The sequence below is a fragment of the Protopterus annectens genome, chromosome 8.part0 (genome assembly GCF_019279795.1).
Source record: "Protopterus annectens isolate FY-2018-M chromosome 8.part0, PAN1.0, whole genome shotgun sequence".
NCBI lineage: Eukaryota > Metazoa > Chordata > Ceratodontiformes > Protopteridae > Protopterus > Protopterus annectens.
The window spans coordinates 625761623-625784731 of NC_056741.1; the positions used below are offsets into that span (position 1 = coordinate 625761623).

General features: G+C 42.9%; 1 protein-coding gene across 1 annotated transcript in view; it reads left to right on the forward strand.

Moving 5' to 3' along the window:
• BCAP31 (B cell receptor associated protein 31) overlaps positions 1-23109 on the forward strand; it is a 360261-nt gene that overhangs the window by 120337 nt on the left and 216815 nt on the right. The window contains exon 3 of the mRNA XM_044079292.1: positions 11068-11168. Coding sequence (XP_043935227.1) covers positions 11068-11168 — 101 coding nt within the window. The remainder of the gene's footprint in view (positions 1-11067; positions 11169-23109) is intronic.

The following is a 23109-nucleotide window of genomic DNA, read 5'->3' on the forward strand; positions in this document are numbered from 1 at the left end:
ACTTTGTAGCTGCAAGGAAAAACTACAATTTTTGAAGCCTTTCATCATTTTGTTTTTTGTTTAATCCTGTTTGTATGAAAAATATATAGCTTAAATTAAGGATATTAAGCAAGATGTCCATGTGTATAAATCTTTTACATATAGGTTCATTCTCAAGCTAAACGCCAACAAGTGTATAGTCATCCCCTTTGGCAAAAACAAAGTGCCCACAAATTACCACATAGGTGGTAATCCATTAAGTACAGAAGAAGTAATTAGGGACCTGGGGACCCAAGTTGATAGCAATCTCTCATTTGACAGCCATGTGGCCAAAGTGGTTAGAAAAACATTTTATATAGCCCACCTAATCATGAAGGGATTTGCATCTAGATCAGGGGAGGTCATCGTGCCTCTTTACTCATCCCTCATCAGGCCCATAATTGAGTACAATGCCCCTTTTGGGATGTACCTTACCAGACACCTGCAGCAACTGGAAAGACCCCAAAAGTACCTCACCAAGAGGATCAAAGGGCTCAAACAGATGCCATATGCTGCCCGGTTAAAGAAACTCCAGCTCTACTTAGTGGCATACTGCCTGCTCGGAGGCAATCTGTGCCTGACGTATAAAGCCATGTCCAATCCGGAATTGATGGACATGCTGCACCTCAGAAAATCCAAATCCCATCGAGCTACGCGCTCGACAAACTTTAACCTCAGCACTGAAATAAATGGGGCATGCTGGAGGGACAGATTCATAACCCAGTAGCTCCCTTCACTTTGGAATAAAATCCCAGTCCAGGTTAGGCAGAGTCCCTCATTGACTCTCTTCAAGAGGAATCTTGAGTGGATGGGGGATCGTAAGTTTACCCCGGGTATCACTTCTGTGTCACTGTCAGACAGAGGCACAGTATACTAACCTCGAAAAAGGGCATAGCAAAATTAATTTAAAATGGGTGGTGAAAGCCAAACGCACTCTGGCTAGGCTTATAAATGCCCTAGGGCAGATAGCCTAGTATGAACCTATAAGTAAATGCAAGGCAATTAGTCTGCAGAAAGTTACAACCCTTGCCAAAAAAAAAACTATTTAAAATTTCTGTCTAGCCTCAGTGAGGGTAAGACAACAGACTGGGAGAGAGGCTGCCCATCCAATTTAGGCTTGTCTTAATGGTGGTAAGGATATGAGATGTAAAAGTTCCAGAGGTGAGGGATTTGTTTGGATATGAATCTATTACATCATAGTACCTTATCTGCTGATGAAGGTTTAGTTCCTTTAACCAAGTATTTTATGTACTTTTATTCTGTGAAGGAACAGAAGATTCACCCGTGATGCCATAGTACCAGGGGAAAAAAAAATAACCAACAGTTGGCTTGATTTCTTGTCACGGGAAGGGGATCCAGTATCTGTCAGCCTGGGGAGACATGATTGACTAATCACAATGCTTTGAGAGAGATGATTTGCACTTGTTACCACTTGCTTCTGGAGACTGGCAAAAACTGCTGCTTAATACTAGGAATTTTAAATAAAAACTGCACTCTGGAAGCAGTCCTCACCCTAGAGAATGCAAACGTATGTGCAGTCATGGAACCAGGGAGAGCACCCCCCCCCCCCCGGCTATCAAAGGCTACAATACCTTTCATACATTTCGATCCCCTTCAGTTCAGGATAAAACCGGGAGGAATCCTCTGTTCATAAAGGATAAGTACACTGCTAGACTGGTCCAACAACAACTTGTTTGAGCTGCTCCATGCCCATCTTAACCATAGGTGCAACCCCCTGTCATATCCTTGCTAGTTACAGATCCTTTGATAAGAGTCTGGAAAACCACAGCTCCTATTTAAGCCTACTGAAATCTCAATATTCAGCCTAACTCCATACTTAATGGGTGTCTCCAACTACCTCTCCATAAAGTAGGAAAATTATATGATCCATAATTCACTTGCTCAGAGGTTTTTGAACATCAATGCAAACACCCTGGAGCAACTAGTTGGTTCCCTAACTAGTTACAGATATCCTTGACCTGGTACTCACGAGTATGGGGGGGGGGATGCTGCTTCCTGTTGTACGTAAAGTCCTCCCTGATAAGGTATGACCTCACAATGGCCTCCTTTAGTATTAAAACTAACCTAGACCCCCCCCCCCATCAAACTCTAGACCTGTTAAGCACTTTGCTAAGGCCAATTGCATCGAATTGGGTGACAGCTTATTAAACTTCAAAGCTCTTCCAAACCCAGGTGACATGGAGGTGTGCTGTACCACATTCATAGCTGCATAGAGGAGGCAGTACCAGTCCCAGTCAAATCTCTGATTGCTTTCAAAAATCCACTCTGGTAAACCCCTAGCATAAATAGGCTATTTAACAAAAGGAAAAATCCTCTCCCAAGCCAGGAAAGAACGTACAGAACAGTGCAAAAAAGATGCTTGCTAGTCTAAAAAATCTCAACTGAGGCAAAGATCACCTCCCAGGTGAAAGATGGCCATAAGGATGTTTTGTTTGTGCCCTCAGGGGAAATGCTCAACAGTGTGCCAGGTTAATCATGAATGGCAACCCTTAAAACCCAGCCTGAACCTATAGTTAACCTGGCCAACAAGTTCAGTTCCTCTTCCTACTAGTAATTGAGAGAACAGGTGCTCACTTTGCTGGCTAAAGCCAAAAATAGCCTCCATGGGTCCTGACATTTCCAGGATGCTTTTTTAAATAGCTTAAGAAAAGGATAGATCAGAGCTGCTAGAAACCCTCTTAACCACAGCCTCTGGACTAGCTTTGTCCCAGAGGAATGGAGTACTACAACAGCCATTCCTCTGCACAAGGTGGGCCCATCAACTTACCCAGAGAACGTCAGACACATAAGTTTGATCAGTCTTGTCTGCAAGGCCATGGAGAATTTTCATGTACCTGATCAACGTGCTGGACTATTTATTGGTTCATAGATTAGTACTAGGCTAACTGCCCTTGAGCCATTTTTAAGCCTAGCCACTTATCCCGTGAGACTCGAACCCTTCACCTTGTGTTTGTAAGGCAAACACCTTGACCATTAGGCCACATGTGATTTATTGTAGACCCAGTTTCCCTTTGTCAAAGGGAAGTCTTGCTTGCTCAGTCAGGTGGAGTTCTTAGTCACCAGGGCCATGGATGAGGGCAAAATGGTACACTTCTCATCTAGACTTGACCAAAGCTTTCAACACAGTCCCCCACTTGAGTCATAGATGACCTTACTGTTAGTTGTAAAACCCTGCATTGTGGATAGCAAACTAGCGCACCGGTTTACTTTAAGCCAAACTGCCCATCTCCCTGTTTTATTTCCTGAACTTAAAAATTGAGGAAGAAAGAATACTCCATACCTTGGATTTCGACAGACAGCCCTGGTACTACCTTGGCATAACTAAATAAATTTTTCAGATCATTTTTTTTTATTTCTTGTGAAGGTAGGAAGGCGTAGCCTCTGTCAAATAAGACTATTTCCAAGTGGTTGTCTAAGGCTATTTCCCTTTGTTGTAGTCACCAGAACAAATCTGTTATAGGCAGGGTCAAGGCCTGCTCTACCAGGGCCCTGGCTTCATCTGTTGCTCTTTTAGAAAGGGTTGGGTTGTTGAAGTATTCTAGAAGCTGCTGTTTAGTCATCTGTAATGACTTTTTTACAAAGCGCTATAAGCTTCCTTGTGTTCAAGATCATGCTTTGCTAGGGCCATTCTCAAGAGGCTCCTGGACTACTCCTTCTTACCTCCCAAATGTAGTTTGCTTTGGTAATGCACTCATAACTAAGACTACTGCAGCAGTGAGCAATAAACTTACCGTAATAGAGGTTCGAATGATCACTGCTACAGTAGCTGCTCCCTCCCCCTTATTTTATTGGTGTGTTTTTAATGCCATGCTGCGTACATTTTATTTTGTTCCTAGTGTTGGCTTCTCTCAGTTTGCTGGTAGGAAAGCTTTGAAAGGCTTTTGCCCAGACTTTGCTTTTAGTCAGCTGTGCAAAAGCTTCTTGACAGTTTTGGGTGTGTCGAAGGTGCCCTGAAGCTTGGTGAGCTTTTATATCGTTGTCAAGATATATCTGCCATAGTAAAGGCTACTTGCAACAGTGATCATTCTGATATCTACTGTTATGTCAGTTTACTCACCTGTACTTTACTTGTTAGGTGTATATTTTTAGATCTTGCAGAACTTGGGCATATTTTTCACTGCAAAGAATAGTTCAAAGTGTCCTCAATACAGATATTTTTGGGATAGACTGGTGCCCACGCTGCTTTTAACTGTGCCCTGTTGCTTATTTTATTTATTTTTTTAAACCTGTTGAATTATGTATGAATTGATATCAAATTCTTTGTTTATCCTGTTTGGTAGGATAGTGCTGTGTACATTTAACATGATTCTAATAAACAGCATGTACTAAACTCTTCAAAGAATGCCCTGAGATTCAAAAGGCATGTTCTCATTTTAGACCCATGCTGTTCCTTGTGTAAAGGAATAAGGCTTCCGGTGTCATTTTAGATCAGATATATTGTAACTTTCTTTATGTAGAATACTGGTCAGGCGCAGGGATCTAAAATTGCTGGTGTCTATGATCATCCCATTTTGGAATTGGTGCCACTACAGCCGGTCACATTAGGTCAGGGACATGTCTACATATGAAAAGATTTTCACTGTTGCACGTTTAGTCAGGTTTCCCTTTAATCTTTTTAGGAAACCAAAAGTTATGTTGTCCAGTCCCATGAAACCAGAGTTTTCCATGTTAGTTGTAGCAGCTGTCTGTTTTACTTGAGCATAATCTTTCTTTTTTGTAACATGTTAACATTTCATCTGTAATAAGTTTGTCATAAACAGAAATGAGTTTATGTTCATTTGAAACAGACATGCTGCGATGAAGTAAAATTTATATGGATTGAGTGTAAACAGTCCTCCGGTTTCCTCCCACATTACAAAGACCTGCATCTGGAGTGTTTCTCCCTGAGCCTCCGCTTAAAATTGGCTTATTCCAAGTCGGACTTTCCTGGTAAAGTAAAATAAATGATGCTGTTATCCAGGTTTACTTGGTACGGAGTACTTGATGCAACCATCTCGCAAGTCGTACATAGCTCAAAACAGTTAATCTGAATGTGCTTAAGTCATAAGGGAAGATTGGACAAGAGGAACCCCCCCCTCTATATTATACCGCGTGGCTCTCCGGTTCTTGACATCGACGGTGCGAATGCACAGACCCTGAACTTCCCATCTTCTTACACTGAAAAGGACTCTAGGGTTAAGGAAATACCCAAAATTTCAGTGTGTCTAACCAGGATAACGTCTAGCAGGCAGGAAAATAAACAGGACCTCAAATCTACTGGCAACCAAACACTAGCCTGCCAAATCTCCAGGTCCTTGCATCTAAGAAAGTCCTATCCTGCACCCGACCCTCAGACTTGCATCTGGCTGCCTCTAAGGCCCTGCAAACTCTGGGCAGGTATTCTTGACGTCAGGGAGTTTTCATATTCCCCGCCAGTCTCCGCCATTTTTAATCTTAGACTCGCTGGAACTGTTCTGTCTCCCTGCCCGGACGCCTCATCGCAAGGAACCCCCCCCTCTATATTATACCGCGTGGCTCTCCGGTTCTTGACATCGACGGTGCGAATGCACAGACCCTGAACTTCCCATCTTCTTACACTGAAAAGGACTCTAGGGTTAAGGAAATACCCAAAATTTCAGTGTGTCTAACCAGGATAACGTCTAGCAGGCAGGAAAATAAACAGGACCTCAAATCTACTGGCAACCAAACACTAGCCTGCCAAATCTCCAGGTCCTTGCATCTAAGAAAGTCCTATCCTGCACCCGACCCTCAGACTTGCATCTGGCTGCCTCTAAGGCCCTGCAAACTCTGGGCAGGTATTCTTGACGTCAGGGAGTTTTCATATTCCCCGCCAGTCTCCGCCATTTTTAATCTTAGACTCGCTGGAACTGTTCTGTCTCCCTGCCCGGACGCCTCATCGCAAGGTACATTCAACTGAACTATTTGGTCTTATTTTACCTTCATTACCATCCTTTGCAGTTTGTATTTGAGTCGCCTCGCTAAAAGTGACTATCCTAAACTGTGTTTTACTCTGCAATGTACTGTTTATGGTAGCGTTGGCGTTGTTATAGGCGCTACAAGTTCAAACTACTGTTAGAGTCAGATAACTGTGTTTTACCCTGCACTGTAATGTTTATGGTAGTGTTGGCATTGTTATAGGCGCTATAAGTTTACAACTGGTTCTAACATCTGAAATCTGTGTTCTACTCTGTGCTGTATTGTAGCGTGTTTTACCCTGCACTGGATTGTTTCTGTTTCTGGTAGTGTTGGCGTTGTTATAGGCGCTATTAGTTTAAACTAGCTCTAACATCTGAAAACTGTGTTTTACTCTGGGCTGTATTGTGTTTAAACATTGTGTTATTGTTTATTGTGTGATAAACTAGTGTTTATCACTTTCGGAACTAGCGGCAGACTTCTCCAATTTTCATTAGTTATAACTGACTGCAATAGAACCTACTCTATTTGCTACTGGCTTCTTGTATAGACTACTGAACGTGGTATAGCTGGCTAAAACTACTGCTTATGTTAAAATTTTCTATGTGTAGCGTGAATGACTATGCAGTCCTAAGATAACGACGCCTATGGGTTACACATGCAGACGCTGATACTGGCGTTCCTTGACTAATCCAAAGAAACTGGCTGTACATGCTTGCTTCCACTGTTTTAACAGAGCAAAGTAGCTAACACCAATGTATTTTGCCTAAGCAACATCTGTTTTTCAAGCTTAAAGTGAAGTTTATTGTAGAAGGTACTGCAAACTGATTTCTATACCTCTCCCCTACTGCCTACCTCTATCTAACTCTAGAGACAACAACCTGCTGCATAACACAGTCTAGCGACTGCATGTAACGTGTCTTTTAAAAGTGTATCTCTCCTTTCTCTCATTCCAGGACCCCCCCCCCTCTATATTATACCGCGTGGCTCTCCGGTTCTTGACATCGACGGTGCGAATGCACAGACCCTGAACTTCCCATCTTCTTACACTGAAAAGGACTCTAGGGTTAAGGAAATACCCAAAATTTCAGTGTGTCTAACCAGGATAACGTCTAGCAGGCAGGAAAATAAACAGGACCTCAAATCTACTGGCAACCAAACACTAGCCTGCCAAATCTCCAGGTCCTTGCATCTAAGAAAGTCCTATCCTGCACCCGACCCTGAGACTTGCATCTGGCTGCCTCTAAGGCCCTGCAAACTCTTGTTCAGGTATTTCCCCGCTCCGCTTCGCCCTCGCTTCGGCCCACCCTGCCCCCATATCCCACCCGCCCCCACTACCCCTAAATTTATAGTGATATCTAGCCCTTCCCACCCTCTCTTCCTCCCAATTACGGCTGTCCTCCAATTTACAACTCCTCCTCCCTCACTCCTAGACAACTCCCAAAAAAATTTAGAAACCCCTCCTATCATCCCATCCCACAAGCTACCTCTCTTTCACCGTCATGGTCAAAACTGTGTATTCTTTCATCTTCTCACTAACTTTACTTCTTCTTATCCCGTACCTTTTAACAAGATATGAACAACAATCACTCTTAGAAATCTCCTTTCCCAAGGCTCACACTACCCCACACACACACTTTTCCCCAAACACTATAGCATCCACTCTCCACCCTGCAAAAACACAAGGTCTCTTTAAAACTCATCTAACCCTTCACTACCCTAGCCCAACCAAAAATAAATCCCACCTCAAATTACTGTGCAAACTCCAGAGATTCCTAGAGCACCTAAAACTCTGTATAACCCAGCATGGTGACATTCACCCGAATCCAGGCCCTACCACCAATCGAGATGTTGTCACCGCAACATTACCCCAAATACCTACTAACTCCCTCCTCATCTTTCACCTCAACTTGAGAAGTATAAACAACAAAATACATAGCCTACATGCTATGATAGCTACACACTCCCCAGACATCATGTGCTTATCAGAAACATGGCTCAAACCTGCCACAAAGGATGAAGAAATTCTTCCACCAGGCTATAATATCTTAAGGAGGGATCGAACAACCAAAAGAGGTGGAGGAATAGCTGTCATGTTTAAGAACATGTTCAACATCATTATGAACCCATTGCATCCTCCCCAGGTCTCTAACATAGAACTTATTTCACTAAAGATTTGTATTAACACCCACAAATGTATCAATCTTGTAGTAATCTATATTCCGCCAGGGAAGAACCATGAAAACCTAGAGCAAACTTTAAGTTGGTTAGCAACTAACTGCCCTCAAGAAACCATAGTTCTAGGGGACTTCAATATTGACTGGTCCCACTGCTCCGCCAAGTCAAATCCCTATCTAATCAACCTACATGGCTTCTCCCAAAATATTACATCTCCCACTAGAATTGGTAATACTCAGCAAAAAGAGAGCACGATTGACTGGATTCTCACTAATAAAGATCCAGTCAACTATACCACTGGTACCCTCCCTAACGACCTTAGCGACCACCTTGTCACTTACATTTTAAAACACAAACTTTCTTGCACCAACCCACCCTTATACAAACTTGTTAGAAATAAGAAAAACTTCAACCCAGAACTATTCCTTGAACTAAAATCCTGCAATTGGTCTATCCTAAATACTCTTCCCTTGCGAGAGCGTGTCATACTTTAATGACACATTCTTAAACATTCTCCACTCTCATGCCCCTAATAGACAAATTAGAACCAAAGACCGCATTGCTCCCTGGTTAACAAGAGAAACCAAAGCAAAGATTAAACTCCGTGACCAGGCTTGGCACAAATGGAGAGCTACCAAAACTCCCCTAGACCGTATAATATTTCAGCAGCTTAGAAACTCCACGAAAACTGACATAACTCGAGATAAAAAACAGTACTTCTGTCACCTCCAGGACAAACATCAGACTAACCCAAAAAAGTTCTGGGCTGGTTTTAATAACCTCCTCCATCCTGGTAAATCAACTACCCCAACCCCTGGGAATCTTACTGGTCAAGAACCAGAAGTAGTAGCCAATACCTTCAACACTTTTTTTACTGAGACCATCCAATCCTTAGCCAATCATCTACCCACCTCTTCCCCCTCCTTAACTCTTCCTGATGACACAGCTTCTCTCTCCTTTAAATTACAACCAGTTTCTACCTCCTACATTCGTACCCTATTAAAAAAACTGAAACCGACCACCCTAGCGGCCGATCGCCTCCCAGCGGAATACCTACAAATATCGTCCGATGTCATTGCCTATCCTATATCAATCCTGATTAATAGATCCATTACTGAAGCCACTGTCCCCCCCATTTGGAAAATTTCATACATCATTCCACTTCACAAGGGAGGCTCCTCCACAGAAACATCTAACTATAGACCCATCGCAATATTGTCTCCATTAGCTAAAATTATGGAACGGTGTGTTCACAAACAACTCCTACACTACCTTACCCTCAATAATCTATTGTCTACAACCCAGCATGGCTTCCGCCCCCACCACAGTACTACCACTGCCCTCCTCTCCTTTGTAGACTCAGTCAATAGTAACCGTAACAAAAAACTAACATCCTCTGCCCTCTTTCTTGACCTATCGAAAGCTTTCGATATGGTTAACCACCAACTACTACTATATACCCTACAAACCCTTCATCTTGACAACTTGGCCCTAAACTGGTTTAAGGATTACCTCGCTGGTAGGCAACAAGCAGTCCAATGGCAAAATAGTATATCTCACCTGCTCTCAAACAATATTGGTGTTCCACAGGGCTCCATACTTGGTCCTCTTCTTTTTTCTATTTTCATAAACGATCTGCACACAGTCATCCCCACAGCCACCTGCATTCAATATGCAGATGACACAACCCTGATATGCTCCGATATCTCTCTTCAAAATCTCCAAGCAGCTACCCAACAATGTTTTGCCAAAGTTGAACAATGGTTCTCTGACCGGAAACTTATACTCAACCCGACTAAAACCAAGTTACTTCTATTTTTCCCCACGTCCACCACTTCCCTACCCCAAGAACCACCACCTGATAACTCCAGGACCTTTTTTGTGGAATCCTCTAATGGCACCATCATTGAGCCCGTCCCCCATACCAAACTACTTGGTGTCACTATTGACCACAAGCTTAAATTCGACATGCACATTGCCCAAACTATTAAGACAGTTAACAAGAAACTTGGCTCAATGTACAGAATCAAGAACTTTCTTACCCCGCATGCTAAATTAACCATTGCTCGTACCCATCTCCTGTCCACCCTACTATATGCCTCACCGATACTATCTTTCCTCAACAAACGTGAGCTTAATAACCTCTCTACCACCTACCACCATATTGCCAGATTTGTAACAGCTACACCCTATCGTACCCACCACTGCCTCAACCTCAAAAAACTTGGCTGGTTGGAACTGCCCAATCTGCTTAAACTAAACCAACTCTCCAGCATTCAAAATAATCAATCAACCAGAGAAAACCCCTCGCTGACCAAAATTCTGACCCCTACACCAACATAAGTAGCCTACGATCCTCCAACAGTATACAGATGTTAACCATCAAATGTAATAACATGGGCGATGCTCTTTATGCCAACTCCATTGGAAAGCAATGGAATTCCCTTCCCAACAACCTCAGGCTCATGACCTCACTCAATCTATTCAAAACTAATCTCAGAGAATTTCTTAAGTCTCAATGGTTATGCCCATGTTCCAACCCTGACTAATTCCCACAGGATCATTAGTATCTAATTCCTTTCTACCTCACAATTCTTTATCCAGCATCTTACTATCTCCTCAGGTATCTATGTCATCTGGCCATCTCAACAAATGTTTACCAGACTAACAGCTTGTATATTTAGATGTTGTTATTGTTTGATTTTATATTAATGTAATTTCTTGTATATAATTGTAAACTTATACTTCTGTTAATTGTGGGAGCTTTTCTCCCCGGGCCTCTACTGAAAAAGGACATGTATCCAGCTAGACTAGCCCGGTCAACAAATGTAAAATAAAATAAATAAATAAAATAAACCTTAAATGTAGTTCTGCACAATTTTTTCTGAAGTGTTTATATGTTAATAGATCCTCTTCCACTTCTACGCTTATTTTCAGATGGCAGAAGGTTTTCAGGTCTCGGTTGGTGCAGGCCATCATGACGTATGGCAATACTTACTTTGTGGTACTAATTGTGATCCTTGTGTTCTTGCTGTTTGGTAAGTAATTTTATATACAGTGATCATAGTTTATCAACATGCTGTCCATAGGCCTTGTTGAAAATTTTTTTTAGTAAACATAAAGCAAGAAAATAACTTTGTATGTAGGATGCTGGAGGGGCAGAATGCAATATAGCTAGAAAGAAATCAGTTTTAAAATATTAAAGCCAGGTAATATATATTGGTGTACTTTAAAAATGTATCCTTATTTGTTGTGTATTAGTCCAGGTTTGCCATTTGACACATGACAGTAGGCTGTTGTATACCTGCAGATGGTCTGTGATAAAAGGATCACTTTGGTAGAAACTGAAAAAATGCTTTATCCTGCCATGAAGTTCTATATAGTATAAGCAAACAAGGAGCACACTGTTTACTGCCAATTTAATATTGTTTTCTAACCCGGAATGCTTTCATGGGAGCAGATATCCTTGCATGATCTTGCTTTATTGGAGGGCTACTTCTTGTCCAGAATGCAGTCTGATGGCACAGTTAATGGGATTGTATCTATCAGACACGGTTATCTTTCACTAAAAACTGAAATATTGCTATGTTTGTAAATAGTCTGCAGAATTGTCTGACAACTTTGTTTTTTGTTGTATTGTAGCATAGTAAGCCCACACCCCAGAACGTCCAGTAGCAAATCCTGCATACAGCACAGCTTAATCATTCCTACATGTGCACCTACAATGTCATTGACATATACCCACGTATACAGTCAGTGTAACTGCACTCCTCTAATAAAATAAGTAATTTGAAGAACAGAATCCTTAATCATACAACTAAAATGTAATTAATGAAGCAACTGAAGCGACCAAGAAATGAAGCAAACTTTGCACTTCAGCTACATTTTTTTATTTCATGATTTGTTTTTTCAGATATGGATGAGGGGGTGAAGCACATTATAAATGTTCAAAGTATTTTGTAATGCACATAGAATTTATACAGTTAGCCTTCATTGTTCATTTAATAGTGTTTAAAAAAAAACTGCAGTTTGTGTGTGCACTGAGTGATAAGTTGTGTCGAGTGCCACTCTGTGTAACACATTGTTGTGAGCCTAAATTTGGGTAGCTATCTATTTTGCTGTATAAAACAGTTAAACTGCAAGTGAAGTACTTTTAAGATGCCACTTTGAATCATCTGCATGCTGGTACCCAAGTATAGCTTTCACCATTCCTCTGTAGAAAGACTCCTTACTTTCCCGAATAAAGCATGCATTGTGTTGTATAACGATTTTGAGCTGTGCACAGAAGTTGAAAATGCTAAATATGGCTTCCAGTAAGCCAAAATGACACTTTCCATTGTTCTAAAAACATTAAGAAAAAAACTTTTTCCTTAAAAGCATGGGCAATATTCTGTAAAAATATTTTACTCTTAGTTGTATATGAAACCATTCGGACTAATAGTGACATTGTCTGACACCATGCTCTCATTGGCTGTGTTATCAAAAAGATTGCTTTACCTAGCACTGTAAACAAAACTTATTTCTTCTTTTTGCAGCAGTTTTATAATTGCATTAAATTGGTCAGTGTGTTTATGAATCTAGAATCCTAGAGCAAGCTATATCTAGAACATAGTGAAAATACAGTTTGAAGTGCATTTGGCATCATGTAAACAGCTGTAATTCATGCAGAGCTTTACATGCTTTTGCTTGACAGTGACCAGCTGTGTAACCTTTAACCTCTCAATCTATTTTCTGTTACCATACCTTTTGTTTTGTATACATTTTACATGTTTAAATCGTGCATTATTTAGAGATACATGTATAGCTTAGAACTTGTTTAAAGGCTCTGTAGATTTATGGACTCGTAGGAGGGAAAAGATACAGCCGAAAATATTACACACAAAATGTGAAACCTTACATCTTTTGACACCAGTGGGTGTAAGTAACAAAAGAGAACTACAGGTATGTTGTGCTCTTTGTGAGTTTCCTAATGGGGAAACCTTCAAATGTAGGTGAAATGTTGCAAAAGCAAAGTAAATAAATTCCTAAAAAAATATTGAGATTTCATTTAGCCTTGACATGATGTGTGCAGAAAAAGTAGACTAGGCAGAAATGCTGCTGAGCTGAAGAACCACCAAAGTCGTGTTTGTTTTTTAATAAGAGGGGCTGATTCTTTAGGGAAAAAAAATGCTCTGGGTGGAAAGGAAATGCTGAGAGCATAGCTGTATAACTTCTGATGTAAATGTACTAGCATAGTCCAGATGCCTGGCATTATCACTGTTGCAGTATTCTTCATTCTTGGGATATCCTGCCAAAGATTGCCTAATATCTGGCCAGTATGCCAAAGCCTTTACACTTTCCAGGCATTGTATGTCAGACGTGTTCTTCGTGCAAGGCATAAGGTACATATGTGATGTACAAACACCTACTCCTCAACCTCTTTGCTGCCAGTCTGAATGCTTCCTCTGAATTTGATTTCTTAACAGCTAGTGTGGCAGCTAGAAATCTAAGATGAAACGCACACAAACAGGCAAAATAACGTAAATGTGGTTCTGCTAAGGAGCTCTGCTCGCCGTGGTGGCAAAAAATCAGCTTAGTCGAAGTTCACATTCTAGAAGGTCGTACTTTATTGAAGTAAAAAGTGATGGTGATTGTACTTCTGGTACTTTTTACTTCAATAAAGTACGACTAACCTTCTAGAATCTGATCTTCGACTACGTTGATTTTTTGCCACCATGTCGAGCAGAGCTCCTTAGCCGAGCCACATTTGCATTCTTTTGCCTGTTTGTGCGTTTCATCTTGGATTTCTAGCTGCCACACTAGCTGTTCCTCTCACCAGGCGAGACCTGACCAGCCGAGACCTGACCAGCCGGAACTACGACCTGTATATGAAGCCTTTCTAAAGGCTTTACTCGGCCTTCAACCACAAGCGCTCGGGTACGCACAGCCTTTCTCAAGGCTTTACCGGTAGCCCAGCTTCTTCACCGACATCCTACCGTACCTTTTATTAAGGCAGCCTACCTGGTCATCCATTTGTTCTTGGCTTCCCTAGGGTATTTTATTCGTGGACATGTCATCCAGGAAGGGAAAATGAGTGTAGGAGGCAGATTTCCCGTAAAAATAGACCCGAGCCTTGCCTTTTTGTTTTTTGTGCTGTGTACAATCATATTGAGTGTGATATTTGTCAGGCATTTAAGACACTTTATGTAGTAGTCTGTCCTCCCATTGTTTGGAAAACTAACTTCTTGAGTTTTTGACTCTGGGTACCATGGTTGAATCTGCCCACCCTGAAGTTCAGCTGCCACTTGAGAAAAAAGGGGTCTATATTATATGAACAAAAGTTCATGTAAGTGAACACTCCAATGAGTGAAACTCCTGGACATGGGAGTATTTTGTGGGATCGCAGTAAAGTGAAGATTGGAGATTTTGCTCTTTCCTCACTGTAGTGCGATCTCTGAGTTGAAATTTGTTTAGTGGGGCGGGGGCATAGCCCCCCACAATATTGTTTTCAATGTCCGGGAGTTTCGCTCATTGAGCATTCGCTTATATGAACTTCCGTTCATATAATAGACACAAAGAAAGCATGTATTGAACCTGCTGCTGCCCAGCCTTTACCAGACATCTCCCTCAAGTTGGATGAAGAACCCTAAGACTGTCCTGTGACCCACTTGCAGGCTGACGCAGAGCTGCTTACTCGCATGTCTGCTGAAGCTCTGCATATGTCTTGATGTAGAAGGGGAGCATGGCTGATCTGTATCTGAAGAGCCTAGGGGGCATTCTCGAAAATGTTGTTAGGGAAGAGGTGCCTAGTGTCCTCGTTGAATCTGTGCACTGACCTAAACTTCCTAGATTTCTTGAAGCAGGTGTTCCTTTAAAAAAGAAACAGAATTGTTACAGTTACTAAGAATCCTCAGGGTGGCAGGACTTTACTCAGGGGCTGTTTTAAAGCATTCATGGTTCCGAAACCCATACAAGGGTTTTTTCTTCTGTTCCCTGGTCTTCCATCCTGACTAAGAACTAGGGATTCTGATTCTTCTAATGAAGAGCTGGACTCTGAAGAATCCTTGGCACGTTCTTCCCATATCAATTCCCCTCTGGTCCTGGGAATCTGATGAAGATTTTGTCCTGTGACTCCACGGGGATATAGTGGTCCATATGATGAGTAAATGAGACTGTGTTCCCATGTTTGAGAGGTTCAAAAGAGATGCAATATTAACTCTTGTAAACACACTAACCCAGACTGTCTGCAGTGTCCCCTGTCTTAGCTGCCCTTTTTGCACAATTTTACAGCAGTTCCTGACTACCTCTGGGCCCCTAAGACACCAGGCAGATTTTATAAAATTCCTGAGGATCATAAATAGTTGTATAAGTCCATCTGATTCTGCTGTTTCCATGTCCACCGATAAACTGTCCATACTGTTTCTTCTTCCAAGCTTTTACCTTCTGACAAGGACAGCTGTGCTATGGTAGGGTACAGGGAAAAGTGTACACTTCTGCTACTTTGGCTTCTAGGACAAATAATTATCAGACCCTTGTGACTAATGTCTTGGCTCTTCTCAGAGTTGGGTGGGGTTTTGGCTGATATGCCTGGTTTCAGAGAGCAAGACTTATGCTCTTTCTGTTCCGCCTGTCTGATAGCTCGCCATTCTATTAAATGCAGTTGTGATGTAGCTGATGCCTGTTCTAGGGCAGTTGCATCTGGTTCTGTCTTGAGGAGATATTCTTGATTTTGTGCTTTCAGGCCTTACCAGAGGACATTGAGGCCAAATTTACCGATTCTACGGTAGATAATTGGAATCTTTTGACACTGCTGCTGCAGAATTGTTTAAAATCCTGCAGGATAAGGGCAAGGTTATGCAAGACCTGAAATGCACTCAGTTTCCCTTAGTTCCAGAAGAATTACCCCTCATAATCTTTTGTCCGTAGGCAGCCTAGACAAAACCTGCTAGGAGTGAGTTACTAAGGGGATTTTCCTAGACAAACTCGGAGTTATAGAGGCCAAAAAAACCTTTCTCATTTTGACATTCCAGCCTCCCTTTCCCCTCGACCAGATTCCGGTGTGCCTTAGTCTAATCCTTTCCTGTTTGGCACCAGAACCACTGATGCCTTGACTCTGTCCATCATCCAACATGGTCATTGTATGGCTTGGAAGTCCCTTTGTTTGCCTCCTCTTTGCCAGCTTCTTTTTTCTTTAGTTCTGTGGGATCTGGTGGAAGAGAACCATCCAACCTGTTCCCTTGTCTCGGCAGAGAACCACTTTTATTTTTTATTTGACTGCTTCTGGTTTAAAGGAAGGATTGTGGAGGCCCATCCTAGACCTATCCTTTCTCAAGGTTCATTCCTTCAGGATGTCTCTTCAGATGCTTTCCCCTCTCTCTTCCCCCCAAGCTGTTCTGTTATCTCTGAATTTGGAGGATGGCTTACCTCCATGCTTCTATTTATCCTCTAAGTTTCTTTGTTTCTTATCAGTTTTCTGCTTTGCCTTTTGGTCTTCTGCAGCTCCAGGGGTATTGAGCAAATGTCTCACTCCTATGTTAGCCTTCTGCAAACTTCAGGGAATTCAAATATTCCTTTTATTTGCATGACTTTCAAGCCCCCAACAAATCCTGCTTCAATGTTTACACTTTGCTATGCTTCTGTATAATGTGGGGTTTCCCCTTAGTCTTAAAATGTTTGTAAGACCCTGTCAGGACTGTTTTGTCTAGGTTGCAGGAGTCAGACCATCCCAATGTTGGCTCGTCTCCCAAGGTCCTCTGCTTATTTCCAGTCTTCTGTTCCTCTTAGCCTTTCCTGCAAGGGAATTTATTTGAGTCCTGGGGTGCATGGCATCCAGCATTTCCATGTTTCCTTTTACCAAACTCCACATGATTTAATTTCAGTGGTATTTCAAAACTTTCACTTCAGCACTGCCACCCTCTGGACTATTTGGTCCCTCTTTTACCTTGGCACAAGCTAGAGCTCTGCTGGTGGATTCATCAGATTTCCCTAAATTCATATTCCCCTCCTTACTCTAACTGTACACTGATGGTTTTGATTCCTCTAACAGCCTGAAAGTGCATAGTCTATAGTCCCATCAACAGTGGACATACTGTCCACATCAGAGAGATTGGGGCTCTAATCGCAGCTCTTCAGACCTTTCACTCCGTTTTGGGTTCCAGGTCCTTAAAGGTTTTAGAGACCAATACCACAGTCATGTGGTACATCAACAAGGAAGGGGGGGACAAGATGCTTACCTTCTTTGCAGGCTTGGCTGTTCAGGCTTGGGAGTTTGCAGTCCACAATCACCTGATTATTTGTATCCCTTCAGAGCACAATCTAGTGGCAGACTCTCTGAGCAGGTCCAAGGCAGATCCTCACTAATGGATGCTTCATAGGGAGGTTTTTCTGGACACTGCATTGTTGGGGGGGGTACCCCTCAAGTAGATTTCTTTGCCTTTTCCTCTGAACAGGCATCTTCCTTTGTTCTGTTCCTGAGTGCCAAGTCCTCTGGCTTAGAAAGTTTACACCATATATTTTTCTTGGAAGGGGATGTTTCTGTACGTCTGTCCTCTTACTTCCTCTACTCCCAGGGTTTTGTACAAGGTCATGTGGGACACAGCAAGAATCTTGCTAATGACTCTCTTGGCACAGACAGCAGTGGTTCCCCTTTGTATTTCCCTGGCCAGGGTTACTCTTCACACGTTACCTTACAGGATGGGTCTTCTCACACACAAGACATGTTTCTCTCATCCTCAGTTGTCCACACTTCACCTGACACTTTGGGTGATTAGGTTGATTCCATCTGTTATTTGAGGATGCACTTTGGGTTTTGCAGGAGGCTATAAAGCCTACTACTTAAATCCTGTGTGGCTGATGGCTATCTCAAACATGACCTGTGAGTTGTTTGATGCTGGTTTGGCATATTCTGCTGTTAAAGTTCTTTTGTCTGCCATTTCTACCGGTCTGCCTCAGAGTCCACCTTTTGGCTTCTAGCTTTGAAGTGAAACTATTCCTAAAGGATGTCCTTCATTTCAGGCCTCCACGAAAGCTGGGACCTTGAGTCAGTCACTTTGTTTTCCCTCCTTTTTTTCTTTCTCCACAGACCACTCCAATCTTACTTGGATAAGATGAAATGTGTCAGAAAATGATCGTTTTGTTTCCTTTCTTGCCAGGAAATTGGGTTTGTCAGTGTCTAAACAAAACTATCTCTTCCTCAGTTTCTAAGGCAATCTCTCCTCCCCCACCTGCCCCCATGGTCTGGATACTAGCTCCATCTTGGAAGCTGCTACTTGGTCTTCTGTTCATACTTTGTACAAACATGGCAAGTTGTGTATACATTGCCAGGGTGTGTTTTGCCAGGGCCATCCTTCATGGGTTTGTGGAGGGCTCTTCTCTGCCTTCCTCCAGCTGTACTAGCCAGTAGCTTTTGTACTCTGCCAAGAGTGAAGAATACTGCAGCAATAGTAAGGAAGGACATAGGACAGTGTGTTAGATCTTACTGTAACAGTAGGTATACTGTTTCTGTCTGATATTTTGTCCATCCATCCTGCCCATTATTTTCCATTTCCCTACCTCTGCCTTTAGGGGTCTTTCTTCCATACTTCCTGGATGTGCTTGTTGCTTTCTCTGGGGATGCTCCGGTTCTCCTGGGGAACTTAAGATGTTCATCGTGTTACCCTGCTGCAGTAATCACACTTGGGTTATCCTGTCGTCAGGCGGTCCCGCAGTCGGCTGGAATTCCAAAGTCTTGGTCCGGCGTCGGTTGCTGTCTCTTCTTCCCTGACGTCAGTGCGCCAGGGGTATATATAATGCAACCAACGCCATTTTCTTCAGTCTTTCTTGCCGTGCGGTGCCTGAAGCAGTTCGCAAGTGCCGGCTGGCCGACTACTGAGATTTTCGAATTCGAATTTCAGACCGAAGTCTTCTATAAAGCTAAGTACCCCATTGGGGAAACTTTTCTTGCCTCAGACCTATGTCGGAAAAAGTTAACAATTGTATTTCTTGTGGGAAGCAAATACCTCATAAGGATTTTCATTCTTATTGCATACCTTGTCTAGCTCAGACCACGACGTCACTAGTTGTCGTTTTTGTGCTAGGTTTAATAAGCGTACTATTAAAAGACGCTTTGATTTCGCACAACACTACTTCGGTAGGAAATGTAACTACACCATGCCGTCGGAGCAACCGACTACTGGCGTGCACAAAAAACGCAAGGATAAGGACAGACAGCCCAGGCCTAAGCCAGATTCCGAGGCCTCTGCTTGTCCGGTCTCTCCTCCGGTCCTCAGTGACGCTCTGACACAGCCCCCGACTACCGCAGATCTGGAACCAGAGACCGCTTCAGAATTTCTGTCAGAATGTACCAGGCTGACGCAGCCATTTAGTTCGGGCCCCATCGACGACATTGCTGAAAAAGATGTCGGTGCTGCAGAAACTCCATCGGTTTCTGAAGGCGTTTTCAGACTGACGCTCACCATTAAATCGTATTCTAAGATGAAGACTCTTATTAAATCTAAAAAGACTAGACTTCAGTCCCCTGTTCAAGGCCCCATGCCTAAGAAACAGATGCTCAAAATGGCTGAAGATTTGATCACCTTTAATCAGGGGTTCCCAGCCCCCTCCTGACAAAAGGCCTAGACAAGAGGAAGATTATGCATCCTTTGAATAAGTGTCCATTTCTTCAGACTCCTCTGAGGACCAAAATTACTCCTTCTCCCCTTATGAAGATTCTGATGCTGAGGATTCCATTCCCTCAGCTTCTCCTCCTGAAGACTACTCCTTTGGGGAAACTTTACACACTGAGGCAACATTTTCACTGGGAAGGTCAGGACTACTCTGACTCTAAGAAAATTCTCAGTTTATTTTACTCCCCCAACACAGACCACTTGCCATCCCACCAGTTTTAGACATCGTGGATGATGTTTACTTAGAATCCAGTTTTAACCCTGATTCTCTACCTCCTGCTCCAGCTAAGCCTGACAGATATGCCTGATTCCCACAAATTTCTTTACAAAAGCCCTGTTGCTGACCCAGAGACAATCTCTCAGGGTCCCAAGGGGGCTAAGGCTTCTATGGCTAAAAATCCTGTACCTTCTGAGAGGGATTCCAGAGCACTAGACAGGTGGGGGAAAAAGGTTTACACCTCAGCCACTCTATCTATGAGGGCACTAAATTGCCAATTTCACATGCTTAAGTATCAGCAATTTCTAATCTCTCAGTTAAAGCAAAAAATGACCCCTGTCCCTCAACAATCTGAATTGAAAGAAATGCAGGATATGTTGCATGCCACTGAACAGGTGGGCAAACATACCTTACAATGTGGGTTTGATTCTTTGGAGGCCTCCTGCAGAGCAGCTGTCACTGGGTCTGTTATACGTAGGCATGCTTGGTTAAAGGAAGAAACTCTACCTGATCATGTTAAGGCAAAACTTCTAGATGCTCCCTTACAGCAGGATGTTCTTTTTGGAGTTAAAGCAGAAGTCTTAAAGGAAATGGAGGATAAGGCAAAATCTATGCAGACAGTCAAAGATTTCCTACAAGTACAGCCCCCTCACTTCAGCAGAAACTGGCCAACAAAAAATTGGTCCTTTCCAGCTACAGACAGACCACAGAGGGGTAAATACAGACACCCAAGGGGCAGAGGACAACCACAAGCCCATTACAAACCTCGCCAATGGGGCACTACAACTCAAGGGAGGAGAAGACTGGTCCCAATCTACCAGAAGGCAAACTCAATGACTTGCACCTCATCTGGCCAAGCAACACTCTCTTGGCAGCCCCCTTGGGAGGAAAACTCGCACTTTTTTCAGGCAACTGGCATATTGTCACAAAGGACAAATGGGTCCTAGACATAATTTTACAAGGATACAGATTCCATTTTCACACCTTGCCAATAAAGAGGAATGCCAAACCTGCCACAAAATCAATGGGCAGAGGCACAAAAACGAATTACAGCTCTCATGGACATGAGAACCATTCAACTGGTACCTGCTCGAGAGCAAGGTCAAGGATTTTACTCAAAACTCTTTCTAGTGCCCAGAAAGGACAATGCCTAGAGACCAATTCTGGACCTTTCAATTCTAAACACTTACTTGCCAGTACCCAAATTCAAGATGCTAACACTACAGCAGCTTCTTCCCATGTTGGGCAAGGAAGCATGGCTAGTAACGTTGGACCTCAAGGAGGCATACCTGCATGTCCCTATCAGACAAAGTTGCAGAAGATACCTCAGTTTCATTGCAGGTTCAACCCATTACCAATTCTCTGCACTGCCCTTTGGCTTACCTGCTGTGCCCAGAGTCTTCACAAAATGCCTGGCACCAGTAATTGCATACTGCAGACAGAGGAATTCAAATATACCCATACCTGGATGACTGCCTCATCCAAGCAGAAAGCAAGGACATTCTTTTGCATCTGGCTTTTGTGAAACTTCTACTAAATTGCCTGGGGTACACAGTAAACGAAAAGAAGTCAACTAGTACCCTCACAAAATGACATTCCTGGGTGCCAGCTTGAATACAACGGCCCAGAAGGCTTATCTGAAGCCAGACAAACTACACCTGACTCTGTTTCAAAACAATGGCAACAAAGGCCCAATTAACTGCAAGAAATTCTGCAGGCCTTGGGCTTCATGGCATCTTGGATACTACTAATACCATTTGCAAAGCTGCATGTGAGGAAATTACAGTGGTACCTAAAAAGCGTATGGTCTCAACACAGCCACAGCTTGGACACAATGATATCTCATTCCCTGTCTACAACAGGAGTTTCTATGGTGGTCACAGGCATGTCACCTCAAGGGTCAGCCTTTCGCCTTTCCCCCAGCCAGGCAAACTATCACAACAGATGCATCAGATTACGCCTTGGGGGGGGGGCTCACATGGCAGGACAGTGCGTTCAAGGCGTATGGACTGCAAATCAAAGGAATCTGCACATCAATCAAAAAGAGATGCTAGCTGCACAGAAAGCTCCGACAGCCTTCAAGGATCTATTATAGCCGGGACAACTGACAATAAAGACTGACAACACCACAGTAATGTGATACATAAACAAGGGGGTACTCACTGCTACCCTCTGTGCAGGCAAGCAATGACCTTATGGAACACAGCTCTGGCTTACCAAGTTCAGTTACAAGCTCAATTCCTGCCAGGACAGAAGAATGCATTGGCAGACTACCTCAGCGGAAACATCATGGATCCCCACGAGTGGAAACTAGATCCACAAGTATTTACAGTGATAACTCCAAAATGGGGCCTTCCAGACGTAGACTAGTTTGCCAGCCCTCAAAACTATCAACTAACAAAATTTTGTACAAGGGCACTTCACCATCAAGCGTGGAAAATGGACGCACTCTTTTTCAGTTGGAAAAACCTGACAGTATGCCTTCCCTCCATTGCCTCTCCTCACAAAGGTACTTCTGAAAGTCAAAAAGGAGAGACCACGACTGATTCTCATAGCCCCAGACTGGCCACGCCAGCACTGGTACCCGCTATTGAGGAATATGGCCCACGGCCCACCATGGATATTACCACAAATTTCCCATTTACTCGCACAACAAAACAATCAGATTGTTCACAGCCAGCTCAAAACCTTAAATCTGACTGCATGGCAAATAAACTAAGCATCCAGCCAGCTCCTCTCTCCCAAGCAGTGATGGATGTTATTCTGGAAGCTAGGAGGCCGAGCACCGGGGAAGGCTTATTCGGACAAATGGAAAAGGTTTTGTGCCTGGAACCAATCTAAAGGCCAAGACACAATTCAGCCTCACATTCTACAGTATTTAACTGAGATGTTGCACAAAGGACTTTCTTTCTCCTCCATTAAAATCCATGCTTCAGCTATTTCGGTCCACTACAACACAGATCCACCCTTATTTTCGCATCCACTTCTAAGGCAGTTCCTCAGAAGGGCAAAAAACATTAGACCACCCAGGAGAGCACCTACACCAACACGGGACCTCAATTTTGTTCTGGAAAAACTAACGCTACCTCCTTTTGAACCGGCTTTCTCTGCAGATCTTCA